The sequence below is a fragment of the Mixophyes fleayi genome, chromosome 3, assembly GCF_038048845.1.
Source record: "Mixophyes fleayi isolate aMixFle1 chromosome 3, aMixFle1.hap1, whole genome shotgun sequence".
In the NCBI taxonomy this organism is placed as follows: domain Eukaryota; kingdom Metazoa; phylum Chordata; class Amphibia; order Anura; family Limnodynastidae; genus Mixophyes; species Mixophyes fleayi.
In genome coordinates, this window is record NC_134404.1 from 340,332,596 (window position 1) to 340,353,849 (window position 21,254).

General features: G+C 44.1%; 2 protein-coding genes across 6 annotated transcripts in view; one reads left to right on the forward strand and one right to left on the reverse strand.

Annotated features, from left to right (window-relative positions):
• Nucleotides 1-20,724, reverse strand: SLC4A1AP (solute carrier family 4 member 1 adaptor protein). 4 transcript variants are annotated; one of them, XM_075204410.1, is made up of 15 exons: nucleotides 18,993-20,724; nucleotides 16,335-16,533; nucleotides 15,781-15,903; nucleotides 14,512-14,572; nucleotides 14,162-14,301; nucleotides 13,692-13,852; nucleotides 13,471-13,540; nucleotides 6,725-6,908; nucleotides 5,103-5,123; nucleotides 4,049-4,148; nucleotides 3,446-3,641; nucleotides 2,506-2,586; nucleotides 1,850-1,917; nucleotides 937-1,009; nucleotides 1-819 (listed from the first exon to the last, which is right to left on the reverse strand). In XM_075204410.1, the coding sequence occupies exons 1-15, from the start codon at nucleotides 20,700-20,702 to the stop codon at nucleotides 770-772; spliced, it is 3,237 nt and encodes a 1,078-aa protein (XP_075060511.1). In that variant the 5' UTR covers nucleotides 20,703-20,724; the 3' UTR covers nucleotides 1-769. The 4 variants fall into 4 exon arrangements, with proteins under 4 accessions (XP_075060511.1, XP_075060510.1, XP_075060513.1 ...); XM_075204409.1 differs by having other exon boundaries at nucleotides 2,506-2,589; XM_075204412.1 differs by lacking the exon at nucleotides 5,103-5,123 and having other exon boundaries at nucleotides 2,506-2,589.
• SUPT7L (SPT7 like, STAGA complex subunit gamma) overlaps nucleotides 20,615-21,254 on the forward strand; it is a 13,403-nt gene continuing 12,763 nt past the window's right edge. Inside the window, exon 1 of one of the 2 annotated variants that reach the window (XM_075204413.1) lies at nucleotides 20,615-20,759. The gene's annotated coding sequence lies outside the window, so the exon portion shown is untranslated. The remainder of the gene's footprint in view (nucleotides 20,760-21,254) is intronic. The other variant, XM_075204414.1, reaches the window with a different exon arrangement.

Sequence of the window (21,254 nt, forward strand, 5' to 3'; positions counted from 1 at the left end):
TAATTTCACATCTTTTTTATGTTATTTTAGAAACAATACTACAAACTAAACAGGTATTTACAGCTTCAGAATTGTACAAGGTGGCAAAAAAAAAAAAAATGAAATCACAAAAATAAAATCTTCACACCAATAACAGAGTCCTATAGGAGTTGTGAGGTGGGGTCTAACAAGGTTATTCCTTCTACAAGTCTATTATAAAAGACCTTAAGCTTGCGGTGAACCGAGTAAAACAGAAAGTTTCATACAGAAATTGGCGACAATTACAGGTGGCGGCTCAGTGCGTAACGGTTTTCCGGGTAACAACACCTCTCATCCAATCCGGTGTCGGCATTTCAACGTCTCAGCTTCTCCGCCAACATTTTATCGGCACGGAAGAGCAGAGTGTACAGGACAATATGTTAATTAGAACCAGATGGACTAGTAACGATCCTAAACATTAGACTTCAGTCATTCCTTCTCTCAGTTTCCAACGCTCTTTCCCGTTAAAATTTGTAAAACCCGTGTTTAAAACGGGTTCTCGGCTACACAATTCGGTGTCATCACATTTTACAAGCCCGCTTCATTGGCGATATAAAGTTAGACGAACTCAACAGACTTGCCATCGTCGAAACATTTGGGGTCTCTCGAGGATAACGGAGATAAGTGAACCATAGTGTGCAATCTGTGTGGTGGCTCAGGAAATCAGTGTCAAGTCTTAAAAACACTGGAACATAGACTGACCGGAGATGACTGGCGTCCCTACTGGACGAATTTAAAAGCGTGCCTCTTGTCAGTAGCCGTATTTTTCATTTAAATGAGTCTTTCCATCGCCAGTTTGTCCTGGTGAACAAAAAATTTAAAATGAATTGGCACACAAGCACAGTGACTTTAACTTTACATTTAAAACATTGATCTTTCAGGATGATCGGGGCTGAGATTTGGTCTACATGGCATTACCTGTAGGTGGGGTCCACACACAATAATCTGGGTCATCTTCGGGGTAATTAGACGAAACAACGGCTTGTGGGGGCTGTAAAGAAACAGAACTATTGCTGGATTTTTGGCAGGACAAAAAATAAAATAATCATCTGTGTCTGACATCACACTTAAAACACAAAAACTATACGGTAGAGTATCCCAGTCACTTTTCTTTTTTAGTCTTTTATCGGTGTAGATTGTCTTGGGGTCATTGACTTCGTAAACATCACTACTTAACTTCTCAATAATAGGCATGGCCCAATCCCAAACGAAAATCTGCTTAGCGAGCACGGCTGAGGCCAAAGGGATAGTCTAAATAGCGTTAGCCACAATACGGTATACACCCTTCTCCCCCCCATCATGACATACAGCCAATCCTCGAATACAGCCAATAGATGCAAGTTAGAGATAAGGGTTACATATTTCCATGGTAACGCTGCCTAGTGTGTGCACATAAATACTGGTCATTGTACATTGTTCAATATCACGTGTGTAATAAGTAATTCTATATAATGAGTGTCTCTTGCAGCTGGTTGATCAGTAATCTCTGTGACAGTCTCAGCGCCCGTTACCGACCTCTTCTATGCGCATCGATTTTGGTTTAATGACCTCTGCCTTAATGTTGTGACACTTTTCGGTATCATTTTCCCTAGCTGTAGTACTACTAATTAGCTTTTACCTGGAGCAGGAGAAATCACCAAGAGCTGATTGTTGCACAAAACAAAAAACTAAACTATAAAAGCTAAAATGCTCCCACGAGCGTACCTGCAAATATTTCAAACAAAAGAATAAAAGGACAAATGGTTCCAATCAAAGGGATCAACCTATGTCCTAATCCTCGAGATATGCTCCAAGATCCCCAATTAGATCTGTGGGTAAGACGGACACTCACCCTGCTGGGACCCTGCATTTTCTTCTGCTTCATGACCGCTGTTTTAGGCATCTCCTCACTGTGGGTCACTGGAATACAAGAGGTTTACAGGTCACCTCAGCAATGTCTGTGTACAACAAGGTTTACAATCTAACCGATGGATCAATCATAAAAGCATTTCGTAGATTAGATCTCGATGACTATATAATCCTGAAGTTCAGTTTTGTAGAACCGTCTACTGCTTCTATCATGGCCAAACCCACAAATAGAAACCGTCCCTCCCCGAAACTGAAGGCCCTTATTTGAAGGACGCTTCTACTGAGTCCTACGGGAGATTGATGGGCGGACTGGACACATCCCTAAGCTGGGAGAACGCAGAAAGGTCGTCTCCTGGTGTCAAGTGAAGGGGTTGAGGGCACATTAGAAAGGGGAGGAGGATGGTTTCTACAAAAGTGAATTTCTCCTTCTCCATACAGACTGCTAGAAATAGATTGGGTGACGCTAGGAACATAGTAAACATACGTGTTACAATCCATTTAATATTTATAGTATCTGCGGTCAAAGAAAAGGAGACCACGTGTCAATGACTCAAGCTCTTCACGATGTGTTTTCTTGTGCTCAGTTCCACTAGTTTTTATCTCACATATCATACAGTGAAATGACACACAACTGCGTACCGAGAGGTTTCTGTCCAGGAAGTGCTCTCACCCGGCCGCTGGAACTTGAGACCTCAGGAGTCTTCTGTACCTTCTCCTCATCTGCTGGAAACACGAGACGATGTAAGTTATTACATTGCAGAAGCGGTGGAGAGCTCTTAGAGTGGCGTATGAGTAGGTATAGATTTTATGTAAAGATGAAGCCCCAGATATATGGCAGTCAGTAAGCACTTAGATATGTAGCAAGGAACTTGAATTACATTTGTTTACAGAACTTTAAAGTCAACTCTTTAAAACGTTCTTCAGGCTTCTTTGACATGTTCTCAGAATCGAAGTCCCAGCATCAGGAAACACATCGTTGGGACGACCACACAATTTATTTTCATACATACCCAACACAACTAGTAGAATGGTGAAACCGAAGGACAATCGCCCTTCAAATTACACCATTCAAAGGCGATCTGAAACAATCTCATATTATAGCAAATAGATGAATGTTAGCAGAAAGTGTATTCTATAGAGAAGCAATGAAGAGAAAGGGGAGAGTGTGGCTGTACCAAACACTACAATCTGGTCAGCCAATCTCATGTTCTCAACCAAATTGTCCTAACGTTAATGAGTGCGGCCACCAAACCACCATCAAATGTCTGATCAAAAGCTAAGTCAATGTGGTTAGAAAACCTGATAAAGGCCACACTGACATATCCGCGGGGGCTTTGACCAGACCTTACACTGAAAGTTATTTGTCACGATGGCTGAACAATAAGCAACTATGGATGTCCAGATATCACCCACAGATCTGATCGTTAGTTGGACGGGACAAGATAGTCGCATGTGTGGCCAACTTAAAGTGGTCCCATCACCAAGACTTTTTATTTTTTTACACTCTACTATGTTTAAAGCCAACAAGAAATACATTACAAGTGCAAACCACCCCCAAAGTAACGGGCCGTCTCATTACCCAGGGCGTGCTGGACACCATATCCAGGGTCCGAGCTGGTGCTCTGTTCAGCGGCCTCAGTCCGTGCCGGTCCCGTCTCAGGGCGGCTGTCCACCTGCATGTTGTCTTCTTCATCCTCCTCCTCTTCTGGATCATTGCGCTCATCCTTCATTGTAAACAGGCTGTCAGGAAGATCAGTTCGCTTCAGCGGCAATTTCTGTGGACGGTGGAAGTTGTACAAGAGACAAATGGTCTATAAACATGTTCTATATACAGACAAAAACAACTATAAAATCTCTCCCATCAGTAAATCACTAAAGGAACCCGACAAAGCTTGCTGGGGATTGTAGTTCAACATGTAGCAGTGCCGCAGCTTGATTACTACAGCTGTAAATCATATATACGGACGTGAATGATTGAATATTCTATGTACAGTGTGGCGTTACATAAACAGTTATAATAATAATAATACTTAAAACATAAGATGCAACGCAACTAGAACACATGTTGGTTTATGGTGAGATTAATATACCAACAGATCTAATCACTATCATACACATTCTTATCTACCTTAAGTCACTAATATTGTAAACATGTAATAAAGATAATGAATCTCAGTCTTACCCCGACCGTTCCAGTTTTTAGCTTGAATTTGCGTCCTCCCTTCATAGCCCCAAACATTGGTAATGTCAACTTCTTTGTCTTGGGGTCTTGTTCAGTTTGGCTGAAAGAGAAGGAGATGAATTAGAAACGGCTTCTGAGTATTGGTGCAGCAGTGTGATAGGAGCGGCTGCAATATGTGGGTAACAGTGACTGATACATACTGCGTGCAGGGAGCGCCGGCATGCAGCTACGCTTATAACAGCCTTAAACATGTCCCTCTTCATTTATATGCTCTATAGAGACAACTGGATCCAGCATGCCTTACAGGAGATGTACAACTACATTAAATATTCCATTGTGTGTGCTTGCTAACTGACTGAACAGCAGGAGTCCAAGACCATCGATATTCAGGGGATTTGGTCATTATGTGATGTTACCATCCAGCACTCACCTGAGTCTGCGTGACGTGTGTGTGACAAAGGATGAAAAACAACCACCTGGGGATACATTTATCAACCTGCGGATTTGAAAAAGTGGAGATGTTGTCTATAGCAACCAATCAGAATCTGGTTATCATTTATTTAGTACATTCTACAATATGATAGCTAGAATCTGATTGGTTGCTATAGACAACAGCTCCACTTTTTCATAACCGCAGCTTGATAAATTTACCTCCTGGTCCGTTTAAAAATGATTAAAACTTTCCATGGCTGTCCCATACACTAACATTGCCTTAGCAATTATGCCAGCACCAAGGTTTTTTGTGAAGAGCTGACACTTACTCAGGACACCTTCGCTTCTCCCTTTAAACTAATCTATCATAATTAACTTTCATCACAGTTATCATAAACCAAATGATCTCCTCTGTTCCAACTATGTAGCGTTCTAATACCAAACTAAGTCCGACACTTCAATTCGTAAGAACAGAGAGACATGAACTTAAGTGTATTTAACATGGAAACTAAATACACATTGCTTAAGATGAAAAACAATTAACAAAATGACAAACAAAGTTGTAATACAATAGTTACTTGTAAAATAAAAAGTAATAAAACAACAGAAATGGTGAACTCACGAATTATCCGTTTTCGGTTTGCTGGGAGAAGCAGGAATAAAGGGACATTTCTCAATATGAAATTGACTCCCAAAAGTGAATAAATCTGTTAGATTTACAGGACATTTTAACATGTTCAGATGCCCATTAGCCCCCTTCCAATGACGTCAGAGCAAGAAAGTCTGTGTAAAGTCAAATTAGTTGTTTATGACCTGTGTTCAAACACCAAGTCAGGTTTCTTTACACTGGTCTAACTTCTTACCAAACCGCTCTACAAAAATATTATCTCCACACAGCAGGTCATAAGTTTCCCTTCATTTGCATACTAAATTTTAAACTAATTTTAATTTTTCCTTATTTCCCTTCATTCACACTCGTCCCAGCTGCTCTGTACCCCAAGTTGAGATGTTCTGAGATATCAGGTATCACAAAGAATGTGAGGAGTCTGTTTGTTGGCCATCACTGATGTAATTGATATAAACTTAAAGAGAGCTTTTACGACCCGTGCCATAAATTGGTATTGGCCACTGACCTGTAACTACAACTCTCTATCCATAAATATTTCATGGGAAGAGCAGAAGAGTTTAGAAACTAAATCAAAGAGATAACGTAATTTAGCCTCCCCCTAATGTTTTAACCACTGGCTGGACACAGAGTTCCTCTGAGCCACATCAAGCTAGTACTATGAATTAATGTGCAGATTTGCAGTTTTACATGCCTGGTAAATAGCTTGCATATGACATATACTATTACAAAAGATTAAAAATCTGACTGCGCTATAAAGATGCTCACAGAACAGAGCACAGTTGTCTTGTATAACTAACATCAATGGGTGAGAATATTATACCCACCCAAATACCAGCAGCAGCCTTGTCAGTTCTGTAACTACAGGTATAAGACGTTACAGCAAAACGTGATTTCTTTCTATAATGTGATGTTAAATACATATCAATGTCAAATATTACTCTGCTGTATACATGAATTTTTATTTCTAGATTGGCCTCCTTTATAATGAAACTGAAGGCTTGAATTTGAAATCTGCTGCTCATTGACACCTAGTAAAAAGTGGCTTTGTTTGAACACTTCCCGCTTGCTTGTTTTTGACACAGGACCCCTTAAAAGATAACGTTAACTCTTTGGCAAATAACAAATATAGTTAATTCAGGGATATTTAACATGAGTACAACAAGAATTAATGATAGGTGAGATGGCGCTATACATTGATTTAACTCTTTCTGAAGAGTAAAAGTTAAACGAGAGACCACCATACAGATGTGAGGAATGAGATTTACGCCAACCTTTGATTGTTGGCCAGTCTTAACATTATCCATTGTGCGACCATTCAGAGACAGATGGCTTCATATACACTGTTAGTTTCCATCTGCTGCCCTCGAGTGCTTATGACACGGTTACTCTCTCCTCTGGTGACCTGGTATCTGACATTATGTGACAGGTGAATTATTCCATAAGAAGGTAACAGCGCCATAGAGAATAAGCGCTCAGTGAAATTACACCAAGTGCAACAGTATTTCAATCACCTCTTCAAATCGGTTTGACAAGCCATAAATAGGAGAGCAAAGATGATTTCCTTGCGCAAGAGGCGATACAGAGATGGAGTGCTAATGGCGGTGACTTACTTGGGCTTGAGCTCGGGAAGCTGTACGGGCTGGACGATCTTTATCAGAGTCTTTAATCGCTGCTGCTCCTTCCTCAGCTCCAAGGATTGCAGGTTAAGCTTCTTGCGGGTCACGCTGTCCAAGGTGCTGGCCGCTTTGATTTCGGTCATGAAGGCGTCCAGGGGGTCTTGGGCAGAATTCTGGGCCTCACCTGGTGGAGAAGTAACAAGTGACATCTGCGGCTGTAATACTCACACACTCCACTGACCTGAGCCATAGACTGAGCCAGACTGCAGAATAATAGGATGAACATGTAGAACAACTCTAACAGCAGAGGCCCACAGATAGGCGTTGCTATGGACCAAAGTGACAAATTTAAATTCAGGTTTGTTTATAGGACGAGAAAACAGGGCCAAAAGCAGCCTGAGATCATCCACTGCATATAATTCCAAGTAAATGGCTCTATTTCACATACCAAGACAAAAGTACAAGAAAAAAAGAAACGGACTACCAGGTCCGCCAATCATAAACCTCAGGATTCTAAGACGTTACTGCGCTATAAGATTGTCTGTACAGCGCTGCGTAATATGATTAACGCTATATAAATCCTAAATAAATAATGATTCATATATTTTATTTGATATACTATGGGGATGCTAGGTTGAGGCTTAACCATATGACTGATACATCAATAAAACCATTTATTTATAGGCTCTGAAATTAATTTTCCCTATCATGGGAACACGAGGCACATTTTTTAATTACTAGTTTATTCTTATCACAAGGGGGAATACACGTATAGAGCGATGCTTTATGGTGAGCTCAGAGAGTGATCGGGCTACCAAGAGGTCTTACTAATAATACAAATATCATGTAAGACTCAACCACTAGCAGCTACTCTATAACCTTCAATAACTTCAGGAGAGAACATAAATGGTATGAGCAGCGCTAGGCTATTTTACTAAATTGTGTTTAAGAAATACAAAATATATATAAAAAAAACACAAGTCCACAAAACAGCACAAATGCAGCGAAAGTATTTATTAACCCCTCCAGTGCTAAGGACAATTTGGACTCGTCCCGCACACGTCCCTTCTTTCAAATTACGTAGTTATTATCTGATCACCTGACAATAACACCCTACTGTGCAGAAAACATCAAGGAGCCCAGGATGTGGGAAGGGTGTTGTAATGGCCATGGTGGTCCGAAGAACCCAGGATGTGGGAAGGGTTTTGTAATGGCTATGGTGGTCCGAAGTACCCAGGATGTGGGAAGGGTTTTGTAATGGCCATGCTGGCTACAAGAAGCTACGGGGACCCCTCATTTGGAAGAAACTTACGTGTAGGATCCTGCTCTTTGTGGTTTTGGAAAGAACCGCAAAATATTTTTTGACGGTGGTTAAAAATAAATAAATATATAAAATAATCCATGTTTTCTTTCAATATAAAAAAACAAACAAAAAAAAACACAAAACTTTTTTGGGGTAGAATTTCTTTGGCATGGCAGAATATACCAGCAGACAAATGGTATTTTCTGAAAATTCAAACTCTTGTGAAAAAAGCCCCAAGGTATATATTATAGGGATGTGCACCGGCCACTTTTCGCGTTTTGGGTTCTGATTACCTTCAGGTTTTGGGTTCTAATGGGTTTTGCCAAAACACCCCCCCCCCCCTCAAGGTTTTGGGTTCTGATTTTTTTTTTTAAAAAGCATAAAAACTGCTACAATCCAGATTTTTTTTTTTCCCCACTCCTACGCTATTAACAACCTCAATAACATTAATTTCCACTCATTTCCAGTCTATTCTGAACACCTCACAATATTGTTTTTAGGCCAAAAGGTTGCACCGAGGTAGCTGGATGACTAAGCTAAGCGACACAAGTGGGCGGCAAAAACACGTGGCCCATCTAGGAGTGGCACTGCAGTGGCAGACAGGATGGCAGTTTGAAAAACTAGGCCCCAAAGAGCACATAATGCCAAAAAAAAGGTGCAAGATGGAATTGTCCTTGGGCCCTCCCATCCACCCTTATGCGGAAAAAGGACATGCACACTTTAACAAACCAATCATTTCAGCGACAGGGCCTACCAAACTACTGTGGCTGAAATGATTGGTTTGTTTGGGCCCCCACACAAAAAAAGCAATTCATCTCTCCCTGTACAAAGTAAACTGGCTCTACTGAGGCAAGATGTCGTCCTCATCCTCAGATTCCTCGCCCCCTTCAGTGTTTACTTCCTCATCCTCACACATTATCAATTCGTCCCCGCTGGACTCCTCAATCACAGGTCCCTCTGTAGTCTCTGGAGGCCATTGCTGGTCTTCATTGAAGAATTGATAATTCATTTTGATGAACATCATCTTCTCCACATTTTGCGGAAGCAACCTCTTTCGCCGCTCACTGACCAGGTTCCCCGCTGCACTAAAAACTCTTTCGGAGTACACACTGGAGGGGGGACAACTCAGGTAAAATAGAGCCAGTTTGTACAGGGGCTTCCAAACTGCCTTTTTTTCCTGCCAGTACAAGGACTGTCTGACATGTCTACTTGGATGCTGTCACCAAAGTAATCCTCCACCATGACTTCAATGGTGACAGCATCCAATGCAGCGACAGTAGACATGTCTGCAATCGTTGGCAGGTCCTTCAGTCCGGAACAGATGTTCAAATTCGCTCCTGCCTTCTCTGCATCCCCGCCAGCGGGTCGTTTAGGAAATCTCAGCTGTTTCCTCGCAGCCACAGGTGTGGAAGAAAATGAAGGTGGAGCTGTTGGCATGTCATGGTCCTCTTCAGAGGACAATCTCCTGACCAGAAGGTCTTTGCACCATTGTAGACTTGTGTCCGCCAGAAACAAAGACACAACATACGCTTTAAACAGAGGATCGAGCACTGTGGCCAGAATTTATTCCTCTGACTTTAAAAGAGTGACCACCCTCTGATCCTGGCAAAGCGTACGAAGGGCTTCATCCACAAGAGCTACATGCTTTACCAGCTCCTCCCTCACTTTCTCCAGCTGCTTCTGCAACAGCCTGATCAGGGGAATCACCTGACTCAAGCTGGCAGTGTCGGAACGGACTTCTCGTGTGGCAAGTTCAAACGGCTGGAGAACCTTGCACAACACGGAAATCAGTCCCCACTCCTTTGCCTATGTCGTAGGTGGCTGTGTAGGCTTGAATGGCCTTTTGCTGCTCCTCCATCCTCTGCAGCATATAGAGGGTGGAGTCCCAGCGCGTCACAACCTCTTGTTTGAGGTGATGGCAGGGCAGGTTCAGGCTTTTTTGATGGTGCTCCAGTCTTCGGTAGGCAGTGGCAGAATGGCGAAAGTGTCCCGCAATTTTGCGGGCCACTGCAAACATATCCTGCACACCCCTGTCACTTTTAAGATAATGCTGCACCACCAAATTTATTGTGTGGGCAAAACATGGCACGTGCTGGAAATTGCCAATATGTAATGCCCGCACAATGTTGTCCGACACCACAAATCCCCAGGAGAGTCTAAGTGGGGTAAGCCACTGCGAGATGATTTCCCTCAGTTTCTCTAAGAGGTTGTCGGCGTTGTGCCTCTTACTGAAACCGGTGATGCACAACGTTGCCTGCCTTGGAACGAGCAGGCGTTTCGGAGATGCTGCTGCGGAAGGCGATGCATCTGCCCAGTGGGCTGTCACAGTCATATAGTCCTTAGTTTGCCCTGAACCACTTGTCCACATGTCCGTGGTTAAGTGGACAGTGGGTACAACCGCATTTTTCAGAGCACCGAGGACACTTTTTCGTACTTCTCTGTACATCCCGGGTATCGCCTGCCTAGTTAAGTGGAATCTAGACGGGATTTGGTACCGGGGACACAATACCTCCATCAACCGTCTAAATCCCACTCCACTGATGGTGGACACCGGACGCACGTCTAACACCAACATAGCTGTCAAGGCTGCAGTTATCCGCTTTGCCATAGGATGACTGCTGTCGTTCTTCGTCCTCATGGCAAATGACTGTTGTACGGTCAATTGCTTAGTGAAAGACGTAGCGGTCTTACGACTTCCCCTCTGGGAAGATGACCGACTCCCAGCAGCAACAGCAGCAGTAGGCGTAGCGCTGCAGGATTCTCCGGAAGAATCCTGGATTGAAGAGGACTCAGTCATGCCGGTGACATGTCCAGCAGGACTACCTCCGATCCGGATTGAGGAGGAAATTGACGAGGAGGGTGTTGCTGGTGTGGATACAACAGGACCAAGGGATTTAGGTATCCCTGGAATGCTGACGGTCCTAGCCACAGTTCCTGAACTAAACACAGAATTATGAAGAGTCTTCAGGTGACGTATAAGGGAGGATGTCCCTAGGTGGCCAAGATCCTTACCCCTGCTTATTGCAGCTTTACATAAGCTACATATGGCCATACATTTGTTGTCCGGATTGGGATAGAAATAATTCCAGACCGAAGAGGTTGATTTATTGGTCTTCTGCCCAGGCATGACGATGGGCTTTTTCATCCCATGGACAACAACTGTTTCCCCCCCTGGTGGCTCATTTATGATAACCACATCAGCATCCTCCTCGTCAACTTCCTCCTCAGCGCCAGCTACATCAATATCCTCCTCCTGGTGTACAACATTGACACCTTCATTATCAAAATCTGTAACTGCATTGTGGGTGATCCTTCCAGCATATGCAGAGGATGTGCTGCAAATGGTGGAAGGAGCCACCTCTTCCCGTACAGTGATGGGAAGGTCAGGCATTGCAACCACCAACACCCTTGGACTCTCCTTGGGGATTTGTGATGCCATCTCTTTAGAAGGCAGAGTTGTTTGCTGTGTTTTTGATGACAGCTGAACTCTCTTAAATTTTCTAGAGGGGGGGGGGGGGGGGAGGAGGAGGGCTTAGATCGTTGTGTGTAGCTGAACCACTAGTCATGAACACGGGCCAGGGCCTAAGCCGTTCCTTGCCACTACGTGTCGTAAATGGCATATTGGCAAGTTTACGTTTCTCCTCAGATGATTTTAATTTCTTTTTTTTGATCATTTTAGTGAACTTTGGCTTTTACATGCCCTCTACTGACATTGGGCATCGGCCTTGGCAGACGACGTTGATGGCATTTCATCGTCTATGTCATGACTAGTGGCAGCAGCTTTAGCATTAGGAGGAAGTGGTTCTTTATCTTCCCCTACTTTAGCCTCCAAATTTTTGTTCTCCATTATATGCAGTACAAGAGAGCGTACCCCTTAACCACACACACTCGGCAAAGCCTTTAAAAATTATATGCGGCACAGGAGAGTACCACTGGACTGGAGTTATACGGCTGTACCACTGGACTGGACACAGGACAGCACCACTGGATTTAAATGGCTGTACCACTGGACTGGACTTATATGGCAGTGCCACTGGACTGGACTTAAGCAGCACAGGACAGCACCACTGGAATTATGGCAGCACCACCACTGGACTGAGCAGGACAGAGCACAGGACAGCACCACTGGACAGCACCACTGGACTGAGCACCGGACAGCACCACTGGACTGAGCAGGACAGAGGACACCACCACACACCCTCCCTCTTCCCCCTCCAATGCCCGAGTGAAGATGGCGGCAGGAAGCGGGGAATAATATGAATCCGGATCTCGCAAGGCGGGATGATGACGTTTTGCCTCGTTCTGAGTTTTGCGTTGAGCGGGAATCCCCGAACAGTGCTCGGATCCGGGCTCGGATCGGCACTGTTCGGGGGTGTTTGGATTTCAAACATCCGAACCCGCTCACCCCTAGTATATTATATGGAGACTGCATAGCTATATTACTGATACGAATGTTGGAATGTAACAAGCCCAAAAAGTGCCAAACTAGGGTCAGCACAGGGGTGAGAAAAGTCTCAGCAGTAAAGGGGTTAGAAATAAAATTTGATAACCACAATGCATAAAATTTGAATAACAATGTGTATATAAAATACACAAATACATTGGTATAGAAATCACTTTTATATATGAAATTCAGCCATAATTCATTATTAAACACACATAAAAAGTTTCCAGTAACATAAGGCAATAAAAAAATCTTTCTGTATGAACAGTAATGTAAAACAGCAAAAAATGCAGAACATTACAGCTGGTAGGAGTCTCAACGCTCCCAGGAAGATCTTTCCACCTTCATATAAAATAGTTTAGGGTCCTGTGATTTAGAACATTCGTGTTTATCCACTAATGCAGTTTTATCTGAAACATGCAAGTGGAGGAACGCGTCAAGTCTGCATTCGGCCTAGAGTACACCAGTGTTCACTATATATCTCTTTAGTGCCTGCAGTTATATCCACAATATTGAACACTAAATACTTGGAGATGTTCTTTCAAACCAGAACGTAGCCACATACAGCAATAAAACTTTCAGACCACAATGTACTTTATTACAGACAAGATGACAGAGGAAGGAACGAACCATGAAGTGTATGAAAAATATTTATTGATAAATAAGCAGAGCAAATCAATAAGGAATATAAACAGCTTTTCTATTAAATTGAAAATAATAATAAAAAAAAAAAAAAAAATCAAACTTCCTCTGCAATATGTCTATAGGTAATAAAGTACACAGGGCACAAAGACCGCAAAACTGTGCTTCCTCCTTAAGAGTATAATAAATTATTTTAAGCTAAAAAAATAAAAACGTCCCTGAGCAATCCTCATATAAAAGAAAAAGAACTGAAAGAATAGAGGGATTCCCTTCATCCTAGGGCTAAACATAACCCACATTCTGTGCTTCATTACCGCTGCATATATGGGTCAGGTGCAGGAGTCCGCTCTATATTACCTGTCTGCGTTGTCTTTAGGCGAGACGCTACCTCTGCTATTTCCTTTTCAACAACGTCCAGTTTAGCAGTCTAAGAATGGAGGGAAATATTTTAAACATAAACAAGTACAATAACAGCATATTTTTCACTAGAATAAAATAAAATAAAAGTCCTATTTTGGAGGACATGGTTCAGACTTGGCAAATAGCTAGGATGGCAAAACCCAGCTTCACTCGCTCACCAGAGATTCAAAGGTGTCTGGTTTATCCCCAATCTTCCCAGCTTTTTTCATACGATTTAGCCGTTTCTTTTCTACTATCCCGGTGCGGTCGAGGAAAGTGTCGTCGTCGCTGTCATAAAAATCCTCGTCCTCCCACCGCTTAGCTTTTCTTTTGCGTGCAACTAAAAACAGAAAGATACTTACATGCTTGTTTAAGGTAATGAACCATGCCAACTATCCATGGTACACAGGACACATCTCACTTTTTAAGACAATGGGTGAAAAGAAGCTTGTATAGCACAAAAAGCTCAAACAGCAAAACATTTCATGTCAGTTATGTCAATGGTGATATCACTGATCACACCCACGTGTATGAAACTAATCCATTTTATGGTGACAGTTTGTGGCACCTCCCAGGAACACTAGAAGCTGCTATACAATAAGTTCATAGACAGTACTAATAATTACGGGACACAGCAATGAATACTGACCTGCTTCCTGCCGCAGCAAGCCTCTCATTTCTAACATCCGACAGGCCTCTAGAGAGCACAGCCTCGCAGCGTCCTTTTTCTTCCCAGAATGTGTGATCTCTGCTACCAGCTGCTTCCCTGAGGAATCGTCCACCGGTAACCTACACAGAGCAATGGGCAGACAAAAGTAAAACATCTGCTGATGCCCACTCAACTTTAACAAGCAGAAAGATAACACAAACATATGGAAACTATAACTGCAGCCTTAAAGATCACCCGTTCACTACATAGTACACTACACAGCCGAGGAGGCCGCTGTGTGTAATGAATGACACGCAAAGCCATCCAGAGGATGTAGTTTCAGGACATACTTCACTCTGCAGAGCCACGAGCCCGGTCCATGTTCATCGTATTCAAACTCCAACTCTTCCCCTGCCAGATACAAGAGAACATTCACTCAGACAAGTAGAATATTTACAAGCACAATGTACTAATTGTGTATAAAATGTATAACATGACAGAAATAGTATATTACAGAGGTAAATAAAATCCTGCTCTGGAACATTTGTCTGTATTAGAGAGTAAATTACACATAAGGCACCAAAGTATCTATACATAGTGTGTACCTGCGGCAAAGTACTTTTACATTTTGTTCTGTATAACAAATGCTTAGAAGCGTTTATCCATATTCACTTTCCAAACAAATGTAACAGATTATTCTGTGCAGTAACCAATCAGGTTTCAGACACAGATCGAGCTATTTATCTAATCTGGTGAACAGGAGAAAGCTGCCGCTACTTATAGCAACCAAACTATGGCTGGCTGACGTTTTCTGAGAGGATAATCGGGCACTGTGATGGTTACGTCATCTTTTCTCTTGCACACCAGAATTCATAAATGTCACACAAGGCAGTGACAATTCACTGGGGAAGGTAGATGAAGGTGGGCAAATGAAATTACCACGGTCTGAAACATAAGACACTGCCAGTAATGCTATATGTCCCATTATAACATTCGTATAGACCTTAAAGATTGGTTTTAATTGAAACCAATATAAACATCAAATAAATGTGAGAATACTATTTCTTTTTAGATCGCTTTCAGTGTCACACAGCGAGTTGGGATGTTTTGGATGCACACAGCTGCCAGTCATGAGTGATCCTCAGTGGTCTCAATTCATCCCTCCCCATTCCCTTCGTGTCCAACGCTCACCCCTCTAAACAATTATCTGATAAGACTGTAAAGTACTTCTATCTGCAATATGAGAGGGTAGAGATATAAATAGAGTTGGGAAGGGGGGAAGGAATATTCAGTATATACAGATAGGAGAAGGTCTTCTCTTGATAGACGCATGTTGGCCGCCATTTTGATGAAGACCATGTCCCTATAAATGGTTGTACAAAACGTCTCCAGCACGGCAGACAGGAAGATATAGATCAGTCTCCTGCAGAAATGAAGCAATGTGGTGCCCGCAGTGGACAGACGCTATGTTTCACTGTAACACCAGTGTCTCCTACACCCCTTTCTGAGCAGAGCTGTATTATGGTTTCTAGAGGTCTGATCAATATGAATGAAGAGCTGTGTTGGCTCCATCCTAACCCATAATAATACAGCAGTAATGTCTTCAGCCACGGACCTACCTTCTCTATCGTAGAAACCCTGCAAAGCCTTCTTGGGATCCTTCAAGTACAAAGCCTCACGCTCCTCCTGAAACTCCAGAGCAATGGGGTTCTCGTCGTTCTCCTCCTCAATGGCGTCATCCCCTGCAAGCGTGACAGTAAGATCACTTTAGCAATTACTCACAATATCAGCATGTTTTATTATTCTACAGAACAGTCGAGGGAGCAGGTATAAGCTAGGAAGGAGCAGTGAATGAATGTAAACCATACTGTCTACTCCTGAACATGACTGTATATCCCCATACCTGACCCGATATACAGGCTACCACTACCCTCTACGGATACATTACACAGAAACTATATTGATCAGACACAGATGGTTCATCAGCTTATATCCTATAACAGACATATCTAATAATAGCTATGCTGTAATAGGGTAAAATGTGAAGGAGATTAGAGCCATACTATACAAGTAAATTAAATGCAGGGATGCAAACATTTTTTTTTTATTAGTTTAGATTCTAGCAGGCAACCCTAAGAGTGATAATAAAAAATAGATATTAAACCGAGCTCACCCATTCCCCACGTGCAGCCAGAACCAGATCCTGACTCTCCCTGTTCTTTTCCTCCTCTCTCCTCATGTTGGCCGTCTTCTTCTTCTTCATCAGAGTCATCTCCCAGCATCCTCTTCTGCAAGGTCTCTTTCTCTCTACGCGCTTCTTTAATCTGAGTAACCGTCATCTCAGATTCTGCTTCTTGGTCATCGTCTGGGCCCTGAACAGACAGATACCATAAGGTCATATCTTTGGTTCTACACCAGGAACATGGCACACCGCGGGTACACAGATATCAATCTATTCTCATGTTCTAACGAACACGTATAAAAAGGTGAAAATAAACTTAAACGTAATGTAATAAGGATCTCATCAAACAAGCAACGTGACACTTAGGCTAGCTGATTCACTTACATCACGAAAAGCAAACCCACAGCCAATGGAACAGGCCTGGCCAACCTGTGGCTCTGTAGGTGTTGTGAAACTACAAGTCCCAGCATACCTCGTCAGCTATTGCCTGGCAGAGGATGCTGGGGTTAGTAGTTCTAGAACAAGCTCCTGAGCAATTATTGTCTTACAGAGTCCTAAATCTCCTCTGGGGCTGCCTATTTCTGTGACTTGCTCGTTACAGGCACTGGGGCTGTCGTACTTAAATAGGGATAGAGTCTGTGCGGTACCTGACAATCCACGAGAAGGAGAATTCTGATTTACTCCCACATGCAGATTTTAATAAATAGACTGCTGCAAAACTTGATGAAGAAAGCCCTAGGACAGGTATGAATAAACTACTCCAAACTTTAGGAGCTGGGACCAAATATTAGGAGCCAGCAATTTTATAACAAAGACTGTAAGCCATAGGGGTAAAAAAACAAAAAAACAAAACGAAATAGGGTGGACTACTCGTATTGAAAATGAATATACTAACTATATGTGCCCTCCATGTCCTGCACCACATTATATACAAGCCTAGTGCCAAACACGGTTTACTAGCCCAATGATGCCACACATAATACACCAACCGTACAGGCCAGACTGAGCCCCTACACATCATACTAGCCCTCTGGCCACATACATAATACACCAACATGTGCTCCAAGAACTACACCAAGCTATAGCTCTGTGACCCCACACCATACTATGCTCCTAGTCTGTGCACTACATAGAAAGCATTGTCCTCCCCCAGCGCTGGAGCCCCCGGGAACTATGAAGACCTGTCCTAGAAGACTGACCAGAACCACACTGCTACACTGAACGGAGTTTCTAGTGAGTGTATGGCCAATCCACTGGACAGCTGGTTGTTATGGTTAGGGAATGATTCCCAAGGGAGAGCAGAGTGCTTTAGGAAGGACATAATCCGCTCACCAGAACCCATATTTTAATCATCGTGGCAACAAATATCTCCAGCCCTGGCAGAAGGGGCAAGTATTTTTTATTTCTTTAAATAAATGTCACACTCCCAATATTAATTTTTCTTGGCAGGGGACTAAGTTTCACAAAACCTACACACGGTGGCTAAGTGGTTAGCACTTCTGCCTTACAGCACTGGGGTCATGAGTTGAGGCGTTTGTATGTTCTCCCCGTGTTTGCGTGGGTTTCCTCCGGGTGCTCCGGTTTCCTCCCACACGCCAAAAACATATTGGTAGGTTAATTGACTGCTAACAAAAACTGACCCTAGTCTGTGTGTTTGTGTATGTTAGGGAACTTAGACTATAAGCCCCAATGGGGCAGGGACTGATCTGAATGAGTTCTCTGTACAGCGCTGCGGAATTAGTGGTGCTATATAAATAAATGATGATGATGATGCTACTATATCTAGGAAAATCCCTCCCATATCTGAAGTCGTCAGCGTGGTCAATAAATAGACTAAGGCTGGGTACACATTATACAAAAATTATCCCGATGCGATATCCTTGACTATTTTGCCAATGATTAAAAATTTCCCGATCAGCACATGCAGATTCATGTGCACACACCAAATATGTTTTATACAATTTATCTTCAGATCTGTAATCTTCATCTGTCATAATGATCGACTGAAAAGATGGTGGCTCTGCACGCTCCATAGAGGTCTAAGGACACTGCCGGTCCTGAGTGCGTACACACTGCAGGATTGGAACAACATCGTTCCATCGTTCAATGACATTTTTAGTTAAATTTAAAAATCCAATGAAATGATACTATGAGCATTGGGACATCAATCACTTATCGTTGCAGTGTACACACTAATGTGATATCGGGCAGAACGGTCGTTTGTCATTTGATTGATCAGATAATCGGCTGAAAACTTTGTAGTGTGTACCCAGCCTAACCGATTAACAATCAATGATATGCCCCCCTCCACTCGCTCAAGATAATCACATCTCTGAAATGACAAGTGGGCGGAGTCCACATTTCAAGTGGCGCCTATATAACTAACACGTGCCAAAACCAGATTGCCAATGTCCTAATAGACCATAGAAAATGAAATCTACTATGGGTAACAGAACTTTTTTTTGGCATGGTTACACATGGACCAGTGTTCATAAATTTCCCCTTACATATTTCCATTCTTTCATAAACAAGGCTGATTTTTGTCAGTATAACAATAGGAAGTATCTTTTTCATCACCATTTATTTATATAGCGCCACTGATTCCGCAGCGCTGTACAGAGAACTCACTCACATCAGTCATCTTTTTACCTGTAGAATGAACAGACGGGTGCTTCCTCCAAATTTTAGAACATGTCCAACTCGAAAACGGCAGTAAGTCTTAGATTGGATCCTCTGCTTATTGATGAATGTACCATGGGTGCTGCCCAAATCATATACATAGAAACCAGGTTCTTCATCCGGTTCAGGACCAGGGACTAAACGGTACTGCAGTACAGCGTGGTAGCGGGAAACAGACGGATGTTCTAGTGGGACGTGACATCCGGGGAGTCTGCCAAAAACAGTGAAGCTTACACCATTGATACTCTTTGTTGACAACACACTGCCGCCTTTCAGCACCTCCAGGCTGTAAAGGCTCTCGGGCAGCCCGGCCCAGGAAGGTTCCCGATAGGGAATGGCAGGGCTGGTTCGGTAGGCATCAGATGGAAGCCTGGTGCTGAGATCCTGGGCCGTTTCCCGTTCGGCCCCTCGAATGGTGACGGAGGGAGAAAGTTGCGTGGAGATTGGCGATTTGTTTCGCTGTTCCACGGTCTTTTCATTCCAGTTTGGCCTTGGAGCAGCGATGGGTTTCTTAAAGGATTCTGTGCCCCGGGAATCCTGGGACCCCTCCATGGTGGCATCATTGGACCCATGCCCCTTTCTAGGTTGTTCCTCAGGGGTGCTGGCCCCAGGGTCACTGAGTTCCTTGGGGGAATTGGTCCCTGCATCATCGGATTTCGTGGGGCAACTTGTCCCAAGAGCATCGAGTTCCTCATTGACATTGGACCCGGACCTCTCCTCCCCGCAGGTCCCGGAACCATGGGTCCTCTCAGTGCCACCGGACCCGGCAACCCATTGGTCTGTGGCCCTTGGAACATTGGTACCCTCGGTCGTATCCCTGGGAAGCTCATGCCCCTTACTGCCGCTGGTGAGGGCATAGCTGGAGCCGTCATGGCCCCTCCTGGCAGCATCCCTGCACCCCTCACTGCTCCCGGGGGGTGGATGCCGGGACCCCTCATTGCTCCTGGGGGATGGTTTCCCAGACCCCTCAGTGGCCCCTGTCCTGGATCCGGCCCTGGGACTCCGGGGCCCCTCAGTACACCTGGTGCTGACATTCCCTGGGACCTCATTACCCCCAGCCCTGGCCCCCTCATTGGCCCTGGGATCCTGGGGCCCCCTTGTATTCCTGGCCCCGGGATCCTGGGGCCCCCTTGAATTCCTGGCCCCGGCATCATCGGGCCCCCTGGTATTCCTGGCCCCGGCATCCCCATGCCCCTCACACCACCCGGGCCCCTCATTATCCCTGGCCCTGGGATCACCGGCCCCCTGGGCCCCCCCGGGCCCCTCATTCTTAGAACTCCCGGCCCCGGTATGACCAGACCCGGTTTCCTCATGTTCCCCGGGAACCGGGGGCTGCGCATCGCCATGGGCGGCGGTCTCAGGGCTCCGGGCGGGATCCCCGGCCTCCAGGGCCCCGGGAACGCTGGGCCATTCCCCGCCATCGGGGTCCAGCTGAGCGGCCTCCATGTATCCAGCGCCACTTTCCCAGCTCCGAGTACCGGACACGGCCGGGTCACTCTCCGTACAGTCCGTACAACGCGATGAGGGCTCACACCGGATATGGGCGGGGCTTCCGGTCACATGGTGACGGACGTCACCGCCGATGCGACCCGGGCGGAAGTGAAGACCAGAGGGACCCGCAGCCGGGCTGTGCGGAGTATGTAGGCGGGGGGAACTACAGGTCCCAGCATGTACTGCCATCCACAGACCTGTCTGGTCTAAGCCTGAGTGAGAGCAAATCATCTTCCTGTATTATATGTGTGTATATAGACATAAAATACATATTTAATGCTGTACTAGCTGCTCTATATTAAAAACAGTGAATGTTAGTTTCACATATTGCAATGTATGTTAAGCAGATCTACTCACACCAAAGTATGTATGTATGTGTATATGAGCTTACAATCTAATGGAAAAAGGGCAGAGGTGAGATATGGGGGGGAAGTGTGTGACTTGCTGTAGTTAATATAGATAAGAATATAATTATTGTTATTATCCTTTATATAGTGCTGATCCTATTATACAGCACTGTACAGAGAACATTTAATCACATCAGTCCCTGCCCCACTGGAGCTTACAGTCTAAATTCCCTATCACACACATATTAGGGTCTATTTTATCAGAAGGCAGTTAACCTACCAGGATATTTTTTGGAGTGTGAGAGGAAACCCACACAAACACGAGGAGAACATTCAAACGCCACATGGATAAGCCCCCTGGTAAATGCATGATCCCCTAACTCTGAGGCAGCAA